The 23,646-nt window shown below is 45.9% G+C and overlaps 1 protein-coding gene across 1 annotated transcript; it reads left to right on the top strand.

Moving 5' to 3' along the window:
- The first annotated feature begins 1,503 nt into the window (after nucleotides 1-1,503).
- On the top strand, nucleotides 1,504-15,983 carry TMEM88B (transmembrane protein 88B). Its single transcript, XM_070956354.1, has 2 exons — nucleotides 1,504-1,773; nucleotides 15,714-15,983. Exons 1-2 carry the CDS (start codon nucleotides 1,504-1,506, stop codon nucleotides 15,981-15,983), a joined length of 540 nt encoding a protein of 179 aa, XP_070812455.1.
- The last annotated feature ends 7,663 nt before the right edge of the window (nucleotides 15,984-23,646 follow it).

The following is a 23,646-nucleotide window of genomic DNA, read 5'->3' as shown; positions in this document are numbered from 1 at the left end:
CTATTCTATTCTATTCTATTCTACTCTACTCTACTCTACTCTACTCTACTCCACTCCACTCTACTCTATAGTCCCATTCCTATTCCTATTCCTATTCCTAATCTATTCTATTCTATTCTATTCTATTCTATTCTATTCTATTCTATTCTATTCTATTCTATTCTACTCTACTCTACTCTACTGTATAGTCCTATTCCTAATTCCTATTCCTACTCCTACTCCTACTCCTATTCCTATTCCTAATCCTTATTCTACTCTACTCCACTCCACTCCACTCCACTCCACTCTACTCTATAGTCCTAGTTCTATTCTATTCTATTCTATTCTATTCTATTCTATTCTATTCTATTCTATTCTATTCTATTCTATTCTATTCTATTCTATTCTACTCTACTCTACTCTACTCTACTCTACTCTACTCTACTCTACTCTACTCTACTCTCCTATTCCTATTCCTATTCCTATTCCTATTCCTATTCCTAATCCATTCTATTCTATTCTATTCTATTCTATTCTATTCTATTCTATTCTATTCTATTCTATTCTATTCTATTCTATTCTATTCTATTCCTTCTCATCCCTTCTCATTAATCTCCTTTCCCCCCCTCTCTCACTGTCCTCTGCCTGGCACCCTTCCTCAGCCTGCTGGTCCGGTTCCCTCCATCAAAAGGGAACAGAGAGCAGCAACACACCAAGGAAAAGATCAGCAGTGGGCCTGGCTGGATGGAAACGGGTACGTAGTAAGCGACTCGAAGGGGGTGGAGAGAAGCAGCAGCAGCAGCAGCAGCAAAGGATTGGATGCCTGCAGGAGAAAATTCGGTGCAGCTGCTTCTAAGCGGCAGCACTGAGATCAGAGCCGGCTCAGAAGAGGGAAAGGAGCCATCGGCTCAGGCAGGGAGGGAGCCTTCCTTGCATCCGGGACATCACAAAAGAGAAGGAGGGGGGGAAGTGAAAAGTTGAAGGACCGAACCCTGCCCAAATAATCAGGGGATGAATCCAGCGCAAACTGCCGTGGAGACTTGAGGAGTGCCGAGGGAAGGACCGGTGCGACCGGTGTAGAACTTCTGGAAAATTGAGCATCTCGCTGGAAACTCAAACCCACAAGGTGGAAGCAGAAGATGGCGTGTGTGTTTGGCCCCTTCCCTTGCAAATTTCACACCGGCAAGCTCTTCTGGCACCAAGAATTCCAGTAGGCAAAGCTGGAGAACTGTCCACCCTCTAGGAAAACTTCATCCCATCTCTTGGAAGGTCTTCTCCGTCTCGTCCCACCGGTTCAGGTGAGGCAACCACCTGATCCCCGAAAGGACATGTAAGAACTTCTGTCTTATGCTCCCAAGGCCACCTCCATTCAATCTCCTGTTTCCTGGAAGTGGGCACCACTTTGGGAAAAACCCACCTCGGCCACTATCTTCTCCCCTAACTTGGGGTGCTCCATTTTGAACGGACAGAAAAGGGAGAGGAGGAAATTAAGGAATTGAGACGCCCGGTTTGATCTTCCTGAAGATGTCCGATCAGGAGATTGACGACTACGAAGGGGACAACTTCTCCGACACGTCCCACACCATCCAAACTCTCCCACCTTACAACATGGAGGACCAGCTCCTGCCCATGGAGCGTCGTAGCACCTGTGGCTGTTGGGCCTGGACTTGCTTGGTGGGGGCAATGAACTCTTTGGCTTTTCTCCTGAACTTCCTTCTGATGGCTGCCATCTTTTCAGTGGTCCTTTTGCCCGCCATCGTCGTGGTCTATTTCGGATTCCAGTGTCACTCCCGGGTAAGTATTATACAGCAAGCCGAACTTTCTGGGTGAGGATAGAGAGAGAAGCCTAGTGGATAGGGGAGGTTTGTACTCTGTCTGTTCTCAGAGGCATCGTCTGTCGTCAGTTAAGTCATCACACTGTGCTAGATTTGATGGCTCCCCGTAGGTTTCTATTCTGCCTTTCATCCAATGACCTCAAGGAGATCTATTTACATAGTGTTTCCATTCTCTTATTTTTCACTGCAGGAGCAGTGAGCTAGGTTGAGCTGAGAGAGTGACTGGTCCAAAGTCAGCCAGGAAGCTTCATAGATAAGGGACAGAAAGGAACCTGGAGTTCCTCCGTCTTTGCCCAACCCCTTAATCGCTCTGCCAGCATGGGATATGTGGTCCTTCGTTGGATGACAAGCATCACAAGGTAGCTTCGATGCAATGGATGCTTCAGACGCATAATGCTAAATGGGACTTGACCCACTAAGTCCTACCCAAAGGGCATTGTTGACTGTACACTCAAGTTGTTAAGGAAAGGGGGGGGGAGGGTAGAGATCCAAAAACAGCCAACCTGTTCACTTCCTCAAGTGTCGGGGAGTTCCTTCGTTGGCTTTGTTTCGTTGTGAAGAGAAAGAATGCTGGCTGTTGACAGACATGATGTTGATGGGGCGTGATGCTATGACAAGGAAAAGATAATGTTCGCCTTTGCAAAATACTATATATATATATATATATATATATATATATATATATATATATATATATATATATATTTTCCTTTTTCGTAGGCTTTTATGTGCATATTCTTTCTAGCCAGGTTTTACCTAGGTAAACTTAGTTGTTCTAGGGCTGTAGAACAACTAAGTTTACGTAGGTAAAACCTGGCTAGAAAGAATATGCATATATATATATATATATATGCATATTCTTTCTAGCCAGGTTTTACCTATGTAAACTTAGTTGTTCTACAGCCCTAGAACAACTAAGTTTACCTAGGTAGTTTACATAGTTTACATAGGTAAAACCTGGCTAGAAAGAATATGCACATAAAAGCCTATGAAAAAAGAAAAAAGATATATATATATATATATATATATATATATATATATATATATATATATATATATTAATATAAATAAACAAGAGCAACATATTCAAAATCCATATAGTGGATTTTATATATATGTGTTGTCTGGTTACAGTTCTTTTGAGCAATAAGCATCACAGTAATGATGATAGTATTCTCTAATCGTAATCTCACACTAACATGGGTAATTCCCTCGTAACATCAATATAGATTAATTGTTAATACTAATCAAAATTAATCAATAAGTTACGGTAAACAATCCTAATAATAAGATTAGTCTTTCTCTTATGCTTTTTGAAGTTCTATCTCCTGTTTCTCTTACGTAACCATTGCTAGAACAGATCCCATACCTCGAAACATTCAGTGTCTTCCTTTTCCTTAATTTCAAATGTTCAGTTTGTTCATTTCGGCACATTCTAAATTTTTTGTTACTATCTTTGTGCAAAATGCCCTTCTTAAACAGAAGTCAGATTCGAACAAGGATCTTAGTCTAAAAGAAAACGCCTTTTCTTTGGAAGTTATCTGGCTCTCAGACTGTTAGCCCTAGTGAGCAAAGACCCCCACCCCACCCTCTTCTCAACTGCTGGTTCCTTCTCCTGAATAACCCATTGCAAGAAGTAACAGGTTGAAAATCACTATAAAGAGAGATCCAACCTAAGAATTTCTAAGGAGAAATTTCCTGACAGTGAGAACCATTCACCAGTAGAACGACTTTGCCTTCAGAAGTTGTGGGTTGCTCCAACACTGGAAGTTTTTAAAGAAGAGATTGGACAGAATGGTATAGGATCTCCTCCTTAAGTATGTGTATGTGGGAGGGTTGGACTAGAAGATCTCAAAGGCCCCTTCTAACCCTGTAATTTTATGAATACGAAAGTAGTTCTCTGCAAAAATCCAGGTTGTTCTCCCTCACCCTGCAAGAGAGGGGAAAGGATCTCTTGGAAAGCTAGTAGCCACCAGTCATTAATACCCAAGAGAGGGACCGGTGAAGCTTGCAGCATCTGAATAGAATAGAATAGAATAGAATAGAACAGAACAGAACAGAACAGAATAGAATAGAATAGAATAGAATAGAATAGAATAGAATAGAATAGAATAGAATAGAATAGAATAGAATAGAATAGAATAGAATAGAATAGAATAGAATAGAAGCATTGGAAGGGACCTCGGAGGTCTTCTAGTCCAACCCCCTGCTTAGGTAGGAAACCTGACACCACTTCAGACAAATGGTTATCCAACGTCTTCTTAAAAACTTCCAGTGTTGGAGCATTCACAACTTCTGGAGGCAAGTTGTTCCATGGATTAATTGTTCTCACAGTCAGGAAATTTCCCCTTAGTTCTAAGTTGCTTCTCTCCTTGATTAGTTTCCACCCGTTGCTTCTTGTCCTGCCCTCAGGTGCTTTGGAGAATAGCTTGACTCCCTCTTCTTTGGGGCAGCCCCTGAGATATCGGAAGACTGCTATCATGTCTCCCCTAGTCCTTCTCTTCATTAAACTAGACATACCCAGTTCCTGCAATTGTTCTTCATATGTTTTAGCCTCCAGTCCCCTAATCCTCTTGGTTGCTCTTCTCTGCACTCTTTCTAGAGTCTCCACATCTTTTTTACATCGTGCCCACCAAAACTAAATCTGTTTCCCAATTTTCCAAATATGGGGAATCTAGCATTCCTAGCAAGCATAGCTGTCGCCCTATCTTGGCTGCATCCTACCCCAGTTAAGAGGTTGAGAATGAGGGCGGTTGTATACTGTAATCTTGAAAAGAGTCCACGGCTTTCATTGACTTTCCGAATTCCATCCTGTTTTAAAAAGCCAACTTGATCAGGCTTGTTTTTGGCACGGGCATCGGATTCAACCTGCTAAGAGTTGCTCCAGGGGCTGTCTTAACAGCATTACGGGCCCCCAGGCAAAGCAGTGTACTGAGGAGGGGGGGGGGGGGTTTAGCCTACGACAACTACTCACAGGAATAAAAATGTAAATGGTTGATCAAATTAAAGATATGTTTATTTTATTGGCATGTGTTAGTATGAATAAAAAACTGCCGTAAAATGTAATAAATAAGTTGCAGTATTTATATGATATGGGGATGCGGTGGCTCAGTGGCTAAGAGCTGAGCTTGTCGATCGAAAGGTCGGCAGTTCAGCGGTTCGAATCCCTAGTGCTGCGTAATGGGGTGAGCTCCCGTGACTTGTCCCAGCTTCTGCCAACCTAGCAGTTCGAAAGCAGGTAAAAAATGCAAGTAGAAAAACAGGGACCAACTTTGGTGGGAAGGGAACAGTGTTTCGTGCGCCTTTGGCGTTGAGTCATGCCGGCCGCATGACCGCGGAGACGTCTTCGGACAGCGCTCGCTCTTCGGCTTTGAAAGGGAGATGAGCACCGCCCCCTAGAGTCGGGAACGACTAGCACATATGTGTGAAGGGAACCTTTACCTTTTAGGAGAAAAGTTAAATTTGCTACACAGATAATTTTGTGTCCCATCAAGGCCTCTGTCATTCAAAAAGCTTCCACTGATGTATACAAATCTTACAAATGGATTGTAAGAACAGTCTGCCCGTAATATTAAGGAAAAACAGCTTTGTTATCAGTTTTGGGGTAGGAAACAGAGCAGGAAGAGAAGAGAGGAATTCAAGTTATTGCACTATGCGTCTCTTGGTGGAGACGCATACACACTGATCTAAATTTCCTCTTCAGTAATTAATTACAATCTCAATAAATTCCAGATCTTCATTGACAGGAGCTCTTCCTTCCTTCCTTCCTTCCTTCCTTCCTTCCTTCCTTCCTTCCTTCCTTCCTTCCTTCCTTTCTTTCTTTCTTGGCTCCTGCAGAATTTTTGTCTAATTCTAACAGTATTTTGTGTGTGTGTGTGTGTGGCTTGCTTCTCTTTTTTTCTCCCAGCCTCCCTCCTGCTCCTTAGCTTCTGTCTGTATTTGCCGACACGGACTGAATTCCATTTAATGTCTTTTTAATTAAGGATTTCTCCCCCCAGCACACACTTACCGCAGTCAGTCTCCAGGATTTGTCTGATAAATTAAAGACAGGAGGGAGAAAAAAAGTGGGGCGGAGGGGCGCGGAGGTCAGTAAAAGGGGGAAAAAAACCAAGATGAGAAAAAAAACACCCCCAAATCTATAAAACTAAGAGTCTATTTTCTGATTGGGGGGGAAAAAATGGCCCAAGAATTCCAGTGGTGGCAGAAATGCTTCTAAAATATTCTGCATTTGGGAAAAGCAAGGAGAGGATTCCAGATTGCAGCAAATCTTCAAGAAGATAAAAGATGTTGTTTTTTGAAAAAAATGGTGTAGGGCAGTGATGGCGAACCTTTTAGAGACCGAGTGCCCAAACTTCAACCCAAAACCAAAATGCCAATACGGCAAGTTAACCTGAATACTGAGGTTTTACTACCTAAAATAATGATAAACAAGGCAGAGTTCAGCTAATTGTTCTAAGAAAAACATGATCAATGCACTTTTATGCCCCTTCATTTTTTTCTGCTTTTGAAATATTACGTTTAGCAACAATAAAAAAGAAAAACTTTTGTAATATCATTTCTTTTTCCCTCCCTCTTTCTCTCTTTCCTTCCCTCTCTGTTTCCCTCCCTCTCCCTCTCTCTTCCCCTCCCTCTTTCTCTCTTTCCCTCTCTCTTCTCTCTCTTCCCCTCTTTTTCCCTCCCTCCCTCTTTCCCCCTCCTTTTCTCTCTTCCCTCTCTCTTCCCCTCCCTCTCTTCCCCTCCCTCTCCCTCTCTTTCTCTCTTTCCCTCCCTCCCTTTTTCCCCCTTTCTCTTCCCCCCTCTCTTCCCCTCCCTCTCTCTCTCTTCATCCCCTCTTTCTCTCTCTGTGTCTCTCTCTCTCTTTCTCTCTCTGTCTCTCTTTCCCTCCCTCTCTCCCTTTCTCTCTTCCCCTCTCTTTCCCTGAAGAAACCCGATGGAGCTGGGCTGGGGTGACAGCACGCGTGCCCACAGAGAGGGGCTCTGTGTGCCACCTCTGGCACGCACGCCATAGGTTCACCACCAGGGGTGTAGGTTCTCCTACTTGGGCAGGGGGTTGGACTAGATGACCCACGAGGTCCCTTCCAACTCTGTTCATCTGTTAAAAATCCTGAATCAATATTATCCATGGCTTCAAGCGTGGAGGTTTTGGGCTCAGGCCATCTCGACCAACCCTTGATTCATTCCGATTGACAAATTCATTTTCTTCTCATTAAGTATTCTGCGGATCGACCTGCCAAGGTAGTGCATGCGTGCCATTAGGGACAAATCTACTCAAAAGGCATTTCATCTGCTCCCTTCCTTTGCATCCCTAGGAAGTTTGAGCTTTATCAAACCTTCCTTGCAGAAGTTCTCCCCCACCCACCCCTCGCAAAAAAAAAGGAGGGGGGGGGCTTTTTCAGAATCAGGAATTCAGAAAAGGGCAATGGGGGCGGGATGATCAGGAAGGGCACCGGAAAAACCTAGGAGGGATGGAGAGAATGTGCTTTGGATGGTCTGAGGATGAATCCCAGGGAAGAGAGGATACGACTGCTTTCTCTTTCGCCTTTTTATCAAAAGGGTCCCTTACAATGAGAAGGGTTTGTTTGGTGGGGAGTGGGTGGGGAAGGCACTTTCTCTTAACGGGAAGAGCAATACCAAAAGGGGACTGATCCCCCCCCCACGGAAAATGTCAAAAGGCAAAAGGTCTATGTTGGGAAAATGGGGAAAAGCCCTCAAGATTCCCTCATCAGCCAGTCCTGATGCAAATATCAGGAGCTGTCCATGGTCTTGAAGTGTTGAAAAAATATTTTGTCTGTTTATCTATCTATCTATCTATCTATCTATCTATCTATCTATCTATCCATCTCTCTCTATCTTTATCCATCTCTACCCATCTTTCTATCTTTATCAATCTCTCTCTATCCATCTCTCTATCTCTATTCATCTCTCTCTATCTCTAACTCTCTCCATCTCTCTCTCTCCATCTCTCTCCATCTCTATCTCTATCCATCCATCTATCCATCTATCCATCTCTCTCCATATATATATATATATCTTTATCCATCTCTTTCCATCTCTATCTACCCATCTCTCTCTATATCTCTATCCATCTCTATTTCTACCCATCTCTCTATCTTTATCCATCTATCTCTCTAACTTTCTCTCTATCCATCTCTCTCTATTTCTACCCCTCTCTATGCATCTCTCTATCTCTATCCATCTCTATCTATTTCTACCCATCTCTCTCTCTATCTCTATCCATCTCTCGCTCTCTCTATCCACCTCTCTCTCTCTCTCTCTCTCTCTATCCATCTCTCTCTCTCTCCCTCTCTATCTATCTATCTATCTACTATGTTTCCCTGAAAATAAGACCCTGTCTTGCATTTTTTTGAACCCTGAAATAAGTGCATGGCCTTATTGCCATGTGCTCAAAAGCCTGATTGGGCTTATTATCAGGGGAAACAGGATATCTATCTATCTATCTATCTATCTATCTATCTATCTATCTATCTATCTATCATCTATCTATCTATCTATCTATCTATCTATCTATCATCTATCTATCTATCTATCTATCTATCTATCTATCTCACCAGCAAATGACCTTGGGTGACGTACATCAAAGCAAACAATAAATATCTAAAATCACTACCGTTAACCAATATAAAGAGCATTTAAATAACCCGATAAAAACTGTTAAACAGGAATAATAGATAGAGAATGCTAATATTAATGGAGCCTCCCCACTATTTCGTCCATCCCCTGGGATCCCCGGGGCCTGCTGGCATAACCCTCTCTTGTGAGAGGGATGAGGCCATCCTCACTTTTTGGGGGGGTGGGGGGTGGGAGGAGATTCCCCCCAGCAGAAAAGGCAGGCCACTCAATCTATCTCCCTCGATGACAGGACCCACAGCATGTCCATTCGGTGAGATCTGATCTGGGACCAGTTGATGGAATCCTTTGCTGCTTCCTCTGCCTCCCAATTACTTTTTTAATCGATGGGAGAGCGGGAGCCCCAGCGGCGGTTCAAACCAGCTTAATTAAAGGGGGAGGGGGGCGATTAAAATGCTAAATCAATCCCGGATTGTAACTTTGTTCTCTAAATGACCTCTTCTGGAATCGATGGCGACGTTTGCAAAGCAGCGGCTGTCCGCTGCTCCAGGCTGAGCCCCCGTTTGAGATGAGTAGCGAACAAAAAATCTATCCATCCATCCCACCCACCCACTCACCCACCCCAGGAGATGCCAGATGGTTATTTTCCTTTCTATAGTGGCAAACAGACCATCAATAGAGGTAAATGACACCTTTGGGTATTCAAGAGTATGGTTAGCTAATGGCTCCCCAGGATGTCAGCTTTTGAGGCCAGCGGTTCCCGCAGAGCAGCAACAGATCAGGATGCTGCTACTAACTACGCGCTGAATATCGGTCGCATTATCCAAGCAGGAACTTCTCTGGAAAGTCACTCAGCCATCCCTTGCAGATGGGACACGAGGGAATGCAAAGCCCAGGCAAGCTCCCTTCCCCATTACTCAGCTTATGTTTTCCTCGGCCGACCGGGAATGAAACAGAAAAAAACTTTTCGCAGCTCGGTTTGCCCACATTATGTTCGAAATCCCCCCCCCCGGTTACTTTTAGCAGACTGTGTGTAAGGTTGGGATTGAAAAATTTTAGCAAACGGTTCTCTGCCCTGTTGCTGGGTGGATGTGGTCTCCTTGGCCTCCTGCATCACGGTGGTGTTGTGGTCCGCCAGCAGCCTGCGGAGCTGACAGCGGAGTCGGACAGCGATGAGGCTGAGGAAGAACATGGGCCAGTCCTGGAGGCTGGGGAAGGCCCGGATGAGGGCTCTGCGTCGGAGGCAGAGATGGGGCCAGGGCCATCGGGGAGTGATGTGCGGACTCCGGAGCCTCCAGAGGCTGACAGTAGAGAGGTAGAGGAACAGGAGGAGCCTGTTCCTAGTGCACGCATGAGAAGAGCTGCCAGAAGGCAAGAGCAGCTAAACCAAAGAGGACGACTCAGGAGTAAGGCCAGGAGATGATTGGCCCCTCCCATAAGGCTTAAAAGAGCAGCAAAGGCTCTTGGGATCTTTGCCGGAAAACAACCGTTGAGACATTTACTTCTAGTTTGGCTGTAGTTATTTCTTCTGTTCCTGAACTGTTGCCAAGAAAAGCCTTTGGCGGTTTGCCTAATTATCCCAAGGTCAGCGATAAATGGTGTTTCGAGGACTTTGCTTTCATTTCATTTAGAATACGCTGAGAATGAGTTAATTCTCAGAATGAGCGGTTTTAATAAAATCTGTTTGTTTTTTGGAACTGTTTGCATTTAGTATCAACTACGTGGGCCTGAGTTACAACAGGTGTGGGGGACATTTTCGCCCTCCTCATGCTCCGGAGGCTTTCCTTGAGCTTCTGGGAGGGCTTCTGGGGGCCCTCCGGAGGCCAGAAACGGGCCCATTTTTGGACTTCGGGTACTTCTGGTAGGCCCATTTTTCACCCTCCTAGAGCCTCCGCACGGGCCCTGCACTTACCTCACATCCAAAACAGGCCGCGTGGAGACTCCTGGGAGGGGCAGGGCGGGACAGGGCGGGTGGTGTCAGCCAGTCCTTGCAACTACAGGCTCGGTGAACCAGATATAAAATTAGCATCCGGTTTGCCCCGAACTGGTCCGAACCGGGTGAATCCCAGCCCTGCAAATCTTCAGAGGTTCCTGTATTTTTAGAGCAACAGTTTCCCCTCAGTCCTGAAGGAAAAAGAGAACTGGGAACCTCTGAAGCAGCTCATGATTTAATTTCCCCGTTCTCTTTCTCTCTCTCTCTCTCCCCCATCTCGTGTCCCTGCAGAAATTAGCGCAGGCGCTTCCTTAATCTGGGCTCATCTCCCCGGAGTTGTTTATTACCGCATATTAAAGAACAATCAAACTCTCCTGGACTTTATAGACCCTAATTGCCTCCCATAAGACTGCAGGAGATTCCCACCATTTTATCACAGTTCTAAAAAAAAAAAAGGGGGGGGGGGAAATAAAAAATCTCACTGCTGCGGTGAGAAGATAACACCGAAGAAGCAAAGCAACAGAAACCGCTAGATACTGGAACCTTACAAAGTAACTTGGCATTGGAATTAGTTTAGAAAGTAGGCCATTAAGGGAGAAGGCAGGATGATTGAGTATTCAGCGGAGTGGGGAATGGAGGGTTGTGGAGTTAGAAGTCTTTGCCAAGCTTTAGGTCTTTTTTTTTTTTTTTTTTACCAATAATTGTTGGGAGATTTCAACTTTGGCAAAGGTATTTCTTCCCTCCAGCTCTTCCCCTTTCCAGCTAGCTAAAGCGGAAGCGGTGACATCTTGTGGCAGTCAGTTCCCCTGTCGAACCACTTGTAAACTCACTACCCCAATGGTTGTCATGGCTACTGCTTTCGGCAGCGGGGAAAGGGAAGAAATGGAGAAAGGGTCTGCAGGGTGGATTCTCCCAGTGGTGGGATTCAAATTTTTTTACTACCGGTTCTGTGGGCGTGGCTTGGTGGGCGTGGCCAGGGGTGTGACAGGCAGCACTCCGCCTCCTGCAACCCCCTGGGAACAAAAACGGGCCGTGGAGGGGACATGCCCCCCCCCGCACTCTGTTTTGGGCCTAGTAAGCATCCCTGAAGCCTCCTAGGAGCGAAAACGGGCCTGGGAGCGAAAACGGGCCACATGGGGGGGGGGAGAGCACCGCCCCCCCTCCCGTGCCCCATTTTGGGCCTAGGAGGCCTCCCTGCGCTTGCCTCGGAGCCAAAATGGGGTACATGGGGACTCCTGGAAGAGGCAGGGTGGGGTGGGGCCAGCCAGCAATTTAACTACCAGTTTGTCCGAATTGGCCCGAACCGGCTGAATCCCATCACTGGATTCTCCCCAGGGAAAGCCGGTTTGTTGTATGTACTCTGAATCATCTGTGTCCTTTGCAAAGCAACAGCCATCATATCAACGTCAAATTATAAGTCCCCTTAATACAAATCTTGACTTTTTGACTGCTTGAGAGATATCAAAAATATTTGCTTTGCCACCTTGGGCCTTATTTTCTTATTTTGTGAACACTGATCTTTTTTTCTGCAAGATGGCCTGGATCACCTCTCTCCGGCTGCCGGAGATTTTATTCAAGTTGTACTTCTTCTTGTGTCCGGTATCCCTCTTGAAAAGCTTCCAGAGGAAAACATGAAAATTCAACGCCCTGCTTTTTTTTTTCCATTCGCTCTTAGGTTTCACATTTCTTTTGCCATTTACAGTATCTTTTCCCCAAAAGATGATAAAAAAATGGGAATCGAAGGCACACGGAGGCAGAAGCGCAAAGAATGCCTCTCGCTGGAGGTGAGAGAAATAAATTGCACCTTGGCATAACAGGGAATATTGAAAAGGTGAAATGGCTCACAGAGTTTATACCTTGATGGCTTGGACACATGTATTTATAGGATGGTAGGATTATTCATCCTGGTCCAGCATCTAGGTATCTATAGAAAACTGAAAAATCAAAGAGATTTATCTTCAAGAGGTAGAAAAGCAATGTGTAACTTATTAGTTGTGGTCCGCCAGCAGCCCACGGAGTTGGCAGCGAGTAGGACAGTGAGGGAGGAACATGGGCCAGTCCTGGAGTCTGGGGAAGGCCCAGACGAGGGCTCTGCGTCGGAGGCAGAGTTGGGGCCAGGGCCATCTGGGAGTGAACCTCAGATCCCACTCCTGGCTGGCCCCACCCTGCCCGCCCCTCCCCTCCCCGGGGTCCCCACGCGGCCTGTTTTGGATGCAGATAAGTGCAGGGCACACGCAGAGGCTCGGGGGAGGGCGAAAAATGGGCCTACCGGAAGTTCATTTCCGGCCTCCAGAGGGCCTCCGGAGCCTGGGGAGGGCAAAAACAACCCTCCCACCGTGGTGCAGGAAGCTGACTAGGCCACGCCCACCATGGCCACGCCACTGGGCAGAGAACCCCTTGCTAAAATTTTTGAAATCCACCCCTGCCAAGTTTTCTTAAACGCTTCCTAGGTTCTTGGTGGGTCTGTCCAATTTTTAGTTCTTGATAGTAATTGAGGCCGTTGCCTTTCACTGAAATTTGTCTCCCGGTCTTAATATTGAGTTGCTGTCTTTTTTAATATTATTATTATTATTATTACAGTCCATTTTGCTAAGCCGTAACGTTTTATTTTGTTTTCCTTTGCTCTGCGGGCTGCCCAAGGAAGACACGCTGATAGATTGCCATATAAATTAATCAATCAATCAAGGCAAAAAGCTCAAAGAGGGTAATTTGCTAAGGAAAATTAGATGTTAATTAAGCATCTCTTTCACCTAACCCCAAAAAAACCCCACCCCCTTTTATAGAATGTTAAATCTCGGTTTGAATTTACATACAGAAGTCAAGCCAAGATATGAGTTTTGGATTCTGGCTTTGTCTGGCCTGTACCCAGCCACTTTCTAAAACAAATCCTGGCTTAACGCAAAAACCCTTCCAATGTAGACAGTGGTGGGATTCAAATAATTTAACAACAGGTTCTCTGCCCTAATGACCGGCTGTGTGGGCGTGGCCATGGTGGGTGTGGCCAGAGGGTGTGACAGGCAGCAGTCGGCCTCCTGCACCCCCCCCCGGGAGCGAAAACCAGTTCTTCTGAACTTGCCCGAACCGGCTGAATCCCATCACTGAATGTAGAATGTTAAACAAGCCCTCAAGACCAAGATGAGTTTTCTCTGATAATATAAGCCAAAATTTTGCCCGTTTCCGATAATTAGGGAACACAGAAGGATATTATTTCTGTTTTCTACAGCCAATTAATCAAGGAAAGCAAACCAAAATGGATACGGGAGTTTAAGAAAACAGCACTGGGATATTTTTTTTAAAAAATGGCCGACTTTCCCAAGCTGTAAAGGGGAATGAAAAATTCAACACAGGCGAATCCAATCCCTCGATCTACGACCCCGATGGAGCCTAGAATGTCTGTGGCTGAGCGAGACAGGTTGTTAAGTGAGTTATGTCTCAATTTGACGAATTTTCTTGCCGCAGTTGTTAAGTGAATCACTGCAGTTGATAAGGTTGTTGAGTGAACCTGGCTTCCCAATTGACGTGACCCCAGGACACTGCAATTGTCGTAAATATGAGTCAGTTGACAAGCGTCTTGAATTTTCATCACTTTGATCGCCATGGGGATGTTGCAATGGTCGTGTAAGTGTGGAAAGCCGTCGTAAGTCACTTTCCCCCCCCTCCAGTGTCATCGTAACTTCGAACGGTCATTAAACGAACTGTCATAAGTCGAGGACTGGCTAAACATCAGGTTGCTGGTTTTGTTTCAATGCGGTTCAATGTTCCAATCCTTTTTTTTTTTTTTTAAACCATGAGAAAGAATTCGGAGCCTCAGACTTAGCACTCAAAGTATCATTCTGATTTTTTCTTCTTCCCTGATCTCTCCTCCTCTCCTTTTTTTCGCTCCTCTTTTTCTCTCCTCTTTTCCTTTCGGCAAAGCAAAAAAGCCAATTACCCACCAAATGGGCACTTTAACATGACAAGAGAGAGGATTGGATTGGATGGGAACTATCCATAAATGTAAATAAAATTGAATCGAGGTTGCTTTTCTGCTTTTGGGCTCCCCGAGGCTTCGGCGTGGGCGTTCAATTTAGAAAATATGATTTCAGCCTGAAGAAAATCGATCTGGACCACCGCCTCTGATTCAACGTGCTCTCCAAGATAAAATATAGATTTTTCTCCAGATTGTAGGATCAGAAAAGCTGAAATATTTTATTTTTATTTTTAAATGGACGCAAGCATTGAATACATGAGCAGTGTGGCGTCTGGTATCGTTCGTTTCAATACACAGTGACAGTGATAATACTGATAATATTAGTTACATTAATCAAACACATATAATTCTAATAATTATTCTACATATTAAAATTAAAGTTGTTGACATGTTACTCGTTCCTCCACCCTGTATATAAGCCTTCATCGTTTAATTAATTCAATATTTTAATACACAATACTAATAGCCATAGTGGTATTATTTAGGTATACCTAATAGGAACATCTTTCAACTTCTGATCTTTACATCTACATATTAATTAAAGTGTTATATAGAAATATAACACAATAATATTTCCCCCTTTCTAGTTTCTACCTCTGTTTTAATTCTGAATAGAACAGATCTTCTATTAAGAGGTATTCTATTTCTAGAAAAGCTAAAATATTTCGTGGGGGAAGATTCCTGGTGTCGAGTGGGCCAATTGTAGAGAGGGGGGGGGGGAAAACCGTTGGCTCTGAAGTTCCTCATCTCCAGCGAGTCTGCGTTGGGATCCACGGGGTGAGAAAATAGCTAGTCCTTGGCTATGCTATGCTACACTATGCTACGCTACGCTATGCCAGCACTCCAAGCTACATTCACTCCAGTGCTGACATAAGGAAGAGAAGAGGACACTTGACTCTTCACCTACTTATTTTCCCTGAAGATAATATCCCCTAGGAGATGGGATGGGAGGGGGGGACATTCCTGTGAGCTGAAGTAGTAGATATGGGGAGAGTGACTTGGAAGATGGCCAATGAGACGCAGAGAATTGGGGAACGGAAAGGGAGGGTTTGGGGTCAGAAGGTCAGTGCTGACTACGATGGAGTCGGGGATAGATTGTTGTGCTCAATCAATGAAAGATTTCATCAAAGACTACTTGTTTGGAAATGCAATTTATTTGAGACGACATCGTAACCTGACACGCTACTCTACTCTACTCTACTCTACTCTACTCTACTCTACTCTACCCTACCCTACCCTACCCTACCCTGCCCTGCCCTGCCCTGCCCTGCCCTACCCTACCTTACCCTACCCTACCCTACTCTACTCTACTCTACTCTACTCTACTCTACTCTACTCTACTCTATTCTATTCTATTCTATTCTATTCTATTCCACCGCCCCTGACTCACTTCCTCTGCTCTTCGCAGGTGCTCCACTCGACTGCCTACTACTGCCAGACCATCCTGGACGACAACAGCTCTTCGGCCTTGATCATCCTGGGCTTCGTCATCATGTCTCCCCTCATCGTGGTCTCCATGGCTCTCTACTGCAGCCTGGCCCGGCGCCTGCACCTCTTCCTCTGCTTCCAACCATGCGCCCGGGCCGTGTACAAAGGCGTGAAGTGGCGGTGGTACGAAGAAGGGGGGCTGTGCGGGTGTGCGAAGGAGTGGAACCACCAAGTCAAGGCTTGGGTCTGAGCTGGTCCTCCCAGCCTCTCCATGCAGCTTGGTTATTTTCAGTGGGGGGCACCAAGGAAGAGCAGTGATAGTAACCCACCGCCATGTTTTTTTCCCGCGGGCTCTTTGTGCTAAGGAGTAGCCGGGCTAAAGGCCTCCCTGGGTTTCAAGGCAGCTTTGGGCTAGATAATCCCATTGGGCTGTCTGTTATTTGTCGTTGTGAGCTGCACAAGGGGCGGGGCCGAAGCAGTGGTGGGTGGGGCCGGAGCCCAAGTGGGCGGGAGCATTCCATTCCCACCTAATTCACTTCACCGGTTCATGCGATGACTTCGAGTCTCCGATTTGGTTTTTCTGCAACTTCGCTTACTTTGTGATTCATACATTTTAGGTGAGTTTATGGAGTCAATGTGTGCCACAAACCCAGAAAATGGATTAATTCAGGATAAGTGTCCGAATGCACACAGTGTTGTTAGGTGAGATAACCCAGGAGCAAATACAGTAAACAGAGGTTTGTAATAATAAATAGTGGTTTATCTCTACAAAAGGATATATACATACACATACTAGGCAAAAGTCAAACAATCAGCAATGTACAGCATGGAAGCACACTTGGAGAGAGAGAGATACACCCTCACAGGGCCTCTCTTATAATACAGCCTTTTAAAGTGATAACAGTCAAATAACTCTGCTGACTCATTCCTCATCATTGCATCCTCATTACAGCATTACGGCAGCTGGTCAGCTATTAAATCGTCATTATCCTGACAATAAGGTAGGATGTCCCCTGGTTGCAACCATCCTCAATTTCACGCCCTAGTTTGCAGGTTGATGAGCGATCCTTCTTTTCAATACATTTTTTTTTTAAATTAAGAGATAGTTAGTTACCTCTTAAAATGCGGGACGTCAACTAGCAGTCAGAAGACACGATGAAAACGCTTCACTCTCACAAACAGGGCAACATTGGCGACTCTGAGGGTCTCTTAAGATTCCCTCAGATGGAAAATATCCAAGGAGGCGCCGTTCAGGGGTGGTATTCACCTACCTTCGCTACCGGTTTGCAAATGTGAGCGTGTGCGCCACTTCCGCACATGCGCACGGCCTTCCGTGTATGCGCTTTGCTCGCACTCGTGCCTTCCGCGTATGTGCACGGCCACAAAAACATGCCTAAATAGGACGGCATAGATCCGGGGCGGGTGGGCAGGCCCACCTGCAATTTCTGCTACCACTTCGCTCGAACCGGTCCGAACCGCCTGAATACCACCTCCGCAGCATAGCGGGAAGAGTCAGCCCCCCCTTTTTCCCCAATATAGGCTTTAATCCAAAATTTTATCCCCATTAGCAAGAGTTGCCTCGCCCTCGGGCCCTCCGTCGGCCGCAGCAGCTTCCGTATTTCGCTGTGTGCTGCGTTGGGGTCACATCCCGCTCCAAACCCAGCTGGTTTTCGTGGCTTCCAGCTGATTTGATGCGCCAGCTCATGAATGCAGTGAGGACTGGCGCAGCGGCAGCGAGGCAGGGACATGGCACGTCACCTCTGCATTCGCAACTACACGAGGTGTAGTTGAAACGCGCCCAAATGTTTCCCGAATCGCTGAGCCAGCTACATTTTCGCTTGGCAGTCCAGCTGTGCCCTCGCCGATGTCTCGTGGCTATCCTTAAAACGGGAACCGGGGTGTAATATTTCTGAAACCCGTCATTGTTGGGCAAAGAGATGCTTCCTGTAACGCACCGATTGTGAGCTCCACGGAGTGGTGTTTCTGGCTACTCTTCTTCCTGTCCTGTGTAACTCTTCCAGCTGCTGTTGTGTATCAGTATTGTGGGGACACCACAGACGATGCCCGATGCTCCTACGCTGTCTAGCTAGATATTAAAGATTCTTTTAAAATATGCATGTCCATCGGTCTTTCTTCTCTGTTGCGGGAAATGGGTCTTCTGAACTCCTTAACACTACAGGAGTGAATGTGCCACAACTGGCAAGTGTTTTGTGACTGGCCACTGTCAACACAATCATTTATCATTGCCTCCAGTTTCAGCATTATATTTATTTACAGTATTTAACTCCTTTTTTTCCCATCGTCTGTTTCCTTAAGTTCTTGGTCTTCCTTCTCTCTGTCCTGGAGATTTTGTAGTATCCTTCCCCTGGAGTGGGGTGGGAATGGGGATTTTGCAGTAACCTTCCCCTGGAGTGGGTTGGGAATGGGGATTTTGCAGTAACCTTCCCCTGGAGTTAGGTGGGAATGGGGATTTTGCAGTAACCTTCCCCTGGAGTGGGGAGGGAATGGAGATTTTGCAGTATCCTTCCCCTGGAGTTAGGTGGGAATGGGGATTTTGCAGTAACCTTCCCCTGGAGTGGGGTGGGATGCCCACCAAGCCACACCCACCAAGCCACGCCCACAGAACCGGTAGTAAAAAAAAATCTGAATCCCACCACTGCAATCACCCTATTCTAAGTGTCATCCCTTTTAATAAAAATAGAACAGTTATTAATCGTATTGATTACATTTAGCAAGCTTATATCATTCTAGCCAGGTGACTCGACAGCAGTTATTCACTTAACAACCGTGGCAGGAAAAGTCGTAAAAAGGGGACCAAAAAAAAACAAACAACTCAGGCGACCAATGTTTTCGCTTAGCAAAAGAAATTTTGGACTCAATTACGAGGTTTCCCCTGTGTACCTTCTTTCCATCTCCACCCCAAATTCTGCTCCTTTGAGACAAGGGAGAGAAAGTCCGCCGTCTTTCCCTCCGTTCTAAGCTCTGCTTTTTCTATTTAAAAAAAAAACAAAACTGCAAAGCAACGACGATCCCGGTTTTAAGACGCATCAGCGGAGATTTAATTCACTCGTTTTATTTCCTGGAGAGGAGCGTTAATACCGTCAATGGGGAAAAATGGATGTGCCAAAAGGCAGCTATTAACCTTCCGTCTCGGAGGCAACTCTTTCAGGGGTGAAATTAAAAACAGCTTTCATTTACTTCCTTGATCGGATATGATGCGGGCTAAATGTCTCTGTTCATGATTCCGGCTTTTCATAAGCTGTCTTGTTTTTTCTGGGGGTGGGAGGGTGGGGGTTTAACCCCTTCAGCTGCCCTGAGCTCCTGATACTCTCTTGAGATCAGGTCGATGGAAATTCTCAGTCCTCCAAGTCAGCCGTCACCAACTGAAAGTCCGCAGAAAAATTATTTGCGTTTTTTTAGATTGCACTCAAACAGGGCTCCTCAAACTACGACCCCTGGACCAGATACGTGCAATGAACGTTTGTGTTGCTGCGGAGAGTCTCCATTCCCCCCCCCCACTCCAGGGAGAAGGATATTGCAAAATCCCCATTCCCACCCCGCTCTGGGGCCAGCCAGAGGTGGAATTTGCCGGTTCTCCGAACTACTCAAAATTTCCGCTGCTGGTTCTCCAGAACCTGTCAGAACCTGCTGGATTTCACCCCTGCTTCCAACTCTTGTTATTCTATTTTATTCTTTGCTGGATTTATAGTCTTTGCAGACAGCTGGTCATTTGCATTCTTTTTTAGAGAGTCCTTGAGGCCACTTGGAGTTAGGTCTGTGTCCTCGTGAGTCACCTGAGTGGGGCAAGTGGGCGTGGAGCAGTGGTGGGTTCCTCCCAGTTCGGTCCGGTTCGGCCGAGTCGGTAGCGGTGACGATATGACATCACCGAACCGGTTCTCTCCCCCCCCGCCCTCCCAACATTATTCTTACCTTTTATTTAGTCCCACCCCCAATCTATTGCTGCCTCCTGAGTCCCAGCTGATGACTAGAGGGAAAATATACTGTTTAAACTCTTGCCAGGGGGCTTCAAAGGGCCGTCCTACAGCTGATCAGTGTTAAAAGCAAACAAATGAGTTGGGTCGTAAGTGCGAGGACTGGTAGTGAGAGGACCTTCCAGAAATGACTCTGACCAGCTAGCCACGCTCACCTAGTCACATGACCTCCAAGCCAAACCCACAAAATAAGCCACGCCCACAGAACCGGTAGTAAAAAAATTTAGAACCCACCCCTGGCATGGAGCCTTTTTGGAACTGCTTTAAAGGACTGTGTAGTAGGCAGGAGATAAATGATGTCATATATCCTTCCCCTTCTCCGCTTCTGTGTCTTTCTGATATCACCCATGCGTTAAATAATAATCTTTCTCAAAATCCTAAATTTCCAGACTCTCTGCTCCTTGACTGCCCAGGATAATCCATTCCTTAATTAACTCTGTGGCGGCGTTTTGGAAGGGTTTACCGTATCGCAATAAAATAAATAAATAAATAAATACCGCAATAAGTTAAACGGCAAGCAAATTCCTCGTCTCGGAAAATCAGGCTCACGGAATCAGAAGCCTTGGTAGTACAGGGGTTTAAGGCACCCTGTTATTAAGCTGGTTATTAAGACCAGCTGCCTGCAATTACTGCAGGTTCGAATCTCGCCAAGGCTCAAGGTTGACTCAGCCTTCCATCCTTTCTAAGGTGGGTAAATTGAGGACCCTGTTTGTGGGGGCAATAAGCTGACTTTGTATAAATATACAAAAGGATGAAGGCTATTGCTTAGCGCATTGTAAGCCGCCCTGAGTCTCCGGAGAAGGGCAGCATATAAATCAAATTAAAAAAAAAAAAGCCGTTTATATCAAATATTAATAGGGTTGAATTCTGTATCCTTACTTTCCCTACCAAAGATCTCTCTCTCTCTCTCTCTCTCTCTCTCTCTCTCTTTCTCTCTCTCTCTCTCTTTTATTTTATTAGGACCTGGGAAAGATGCCAGGGTGAAAACTCGGGCAGCAAAGCTGAAACGCAGCTTGTTAAATAAAAAAACCACAGCAGCAAAATTCAGCTGTAAAATGCTAGGCTTGGGGTTTTAATGCTGCGGTGAGGGGAGGGCACCATGGGAAATGTAGTTAAGCCAAAAAGAAGATTCGTGGCAAGTTTAGCACTTCGATCCGTGTCGTTACAGGAAGTCCTCGACTTACGACCCCAATTGATCCCAACGTTTCCCTCTGCTGAGCAAGTCAGCGATTAAGTGCCCCGTTTTGCGACCTTTCTTGCCAAGGTTGTTAAGTGATTCTTTTTCCATTATTAAATTAGTCACACGGCTGTTAAAGTGAATCTGGCTTCCCCGTTGAGTTCGCTCGGGACAAGGTCGCAAAAGGGGGATCGGATGACGGCCACCGTCATAAAGACGAATCAGTTGGCAAGCATCTGGATTTCGATCACATGACCATGGGGATGCTGCAATGGTGGTAAGGAGGGGTGGGCTTCAAAAGTTTTAGCAAGGGGGTCTCTACCCGGTGGGCGTGGCCACGGTGGGTGTGGCCTAGTCGGCCTCCTGCACCACAGCTAGGGGGTGGGGCCGTTTTTGCTATCCCCGGGTTCCGGAGGCTTTTCTTGAGCCTCCGGGAGGGCGAAAATGGCCTCCCCAGGTTCTGGAAGTTTCCGACCTTCCTGAACTTCCGCTAGGCCTGTTTTTCGCCCTCCCCGAGCCTCCGCGCGTGCCCTGCACTTACCTGCATCCAAAACAGGCCGCATGGGAACTCCTGGGAGGGGAGGGGCAGGGTGGGCGGGGCCAGCCAGGAGTGGGATTTTGGGGTTTCTCCGAACTGCACAGAATCTTAGCTAGAGGTTCTCCCGAACCCCTGCGAACCAACTGGGGTGAAATCCAGCAGGTTCTGACAGGTTCCAGAGAACCGGTAGCGGAAATTTTGAGCAGTTTGGAGAACCGGCAAATACCACCTCTGGCTGGTCCCAGAGTGGGGAGGGAAGGGAGATTTTGCAGTATCCTTCCCCTGCCACGCCCACCAAGCCACACCACGCCCACCAAGCTACGCCCACAGAACCGGTAGTAAAAAAAAAATTGGATTTCACTGCTGCCAGCAGCCCACCCCTGGTTCAGAACTACATGCATTGACTATAAAGGGTCTAAAATTAGAGGGAAGGATAATTTAGAGCTATAGTACCGAATACTTGTTCATTAAGGAACTATATGTAAGTAGGAAGTATGTATGTTTATTGCTGTATTGTGTTTTGTGTGTCATTTTGTGTTGTGTTGCTTTTTTTTTCTTTTTAACTGAAATGTAAATAAAGATTATTTTTTTTAAAAAAATAAAATTAGAGGGAAGGACGGTATGACTGAGAGTAAGGGGATGAATGATTGCTTCTCCAAATCTAAGGGAAAAAAATAAAATAAAATAAAATAAATGGAATTACCTGGGCAGAATTCTGCCTCTTCAGGACGAGTGTGTCCAGGCCAACAGCCGGGAATGCAAATCGACTTTCTCCTCTTAATTTGGGTTAATGGCGGAAATTATATTTCCATGGTAACAGTATCCTCTCTGTACCACTATGTGACATGAAAGTAGCAAGGCCCTCCGAATAGCAGGCACAACTGGACAAAACAAGATTTGCAATGGAGCTTTGGATCGGATGATGTTTACACAGCTGCAATTTCCGGTCCATCTGCGAATCCTATGCAAACTCACAAGGCTACTATTGCTTAATGGGGAAGTTAATATATTGTGCAGAGACCCGAAAAGTGTTAATGGATTCAGGCAGCCAAGCCTAGCGTGGGTGAATCGAAGATCGTGACATTAAAGTCTATCAGGGGAGACATGATAACAGCGTTCCAATATTTGGAGGGGCTGCCACGGAGAAGAGGGAGATCGAGCGGTTTTCCACGGCACCCGAAGGCCAGACAAGGAACAATGGATGGAAACTGATCAAGGAGAGAAATTCCGCCTAGAAATGAGGAGAAATTTTCCGACAGGGAGAACCATCAACCCGTGGAACAGAAGTTGCCTTCGGAAGTTGTGGGAGCTTCATCCCTGGAGGCTTTCAAGAAGAGACTGGGCTGCCCTCTGTCAGAAATGGTGTAGGGTCTCCTGTTTGGGCGGGGGGTTGGACTAGATGACCTACAAGGTCCCTTCCAACTCTATTAAGCTATAACTCTCCTCCTCTCCTCTCCTCTCGCTTCCCCTCCATCCTTGCTTCAGATGCTGTTCCTCCTACACTCATAGCCCACAGCGGAGTCAAAATGCATTTCTTACACCTCATTTCCCACTGGCTTCCCCAGTGTTGGCTGGGGAAGATGGGAGATGTTATGACAGCCAGGAACTAGGCCTCTGCAACAAGCTTCTGAGAGAACTTAGAAAAAGTTTCCAGTGAAGGGAAAGGACCATCCATTCTCCCTAGCCTTCATCCTTTTTTCAAGCACCTGTCCTTTCTCTCAGACTCAAGAAGAGATTTATTTATTTATTTATTTATTTATTTATTTATTTATTTATTTATTTATTTATTTATTAGTTCGATTTATATGCCGCCCTTTCTCCGGAGACTCAGGGCGGCTTACAATGCGTTAAGCGATAGCCTTCATACTTTTGTATATACATGCTTAGTAGGGCTTTCGCCCCCCCCCCAAAGCGGTGTTCTTTTTTTATACAAAGTCAGCTTATTGCCCCCACAATCCGGGTCCTCATTTTACCTACCTCGAAAGGATGGAAGGCCGAGTCAACCTTGAGCCTGGTGAGATTTGAATTTGCAGTAATTGCAGGCAGCTGGTGCTACTTAACAGCGCTTTAGTCTGCTGCGCCACCAGGGCTCTGTGTATTCATTTTGTTCACTAAGATGGGGGGTTGGGATGGATGTCCTCTGAGGAGCCTTCCCGTTCAAAGATTCTAAGATCAGCACCACATGCTGGCAGAAGGGGGTGGAAAG

Source organism: Pituophis catenifer, unplaced genomic scaffold (genome assembly GCF_029215685.1).
Source record: "Pituophis catenifer annectens isolate HBS135680 unplaced genomic scaffold, rPitCat1.0.hap2 SCAF_18, whole genome shotgun sequence".
Lineage (NCBI taxonomy): Eukaryota > Metazoa > Chordata > Lepidosauria > Squamata > Colubridae > Pituophis > Pituophis catenifer.
The sequence above is the reverse complement of the archived record's forward strand: the minus strand, read 5'-3'. Positions and strand labels throughout refer to the sequence as shown.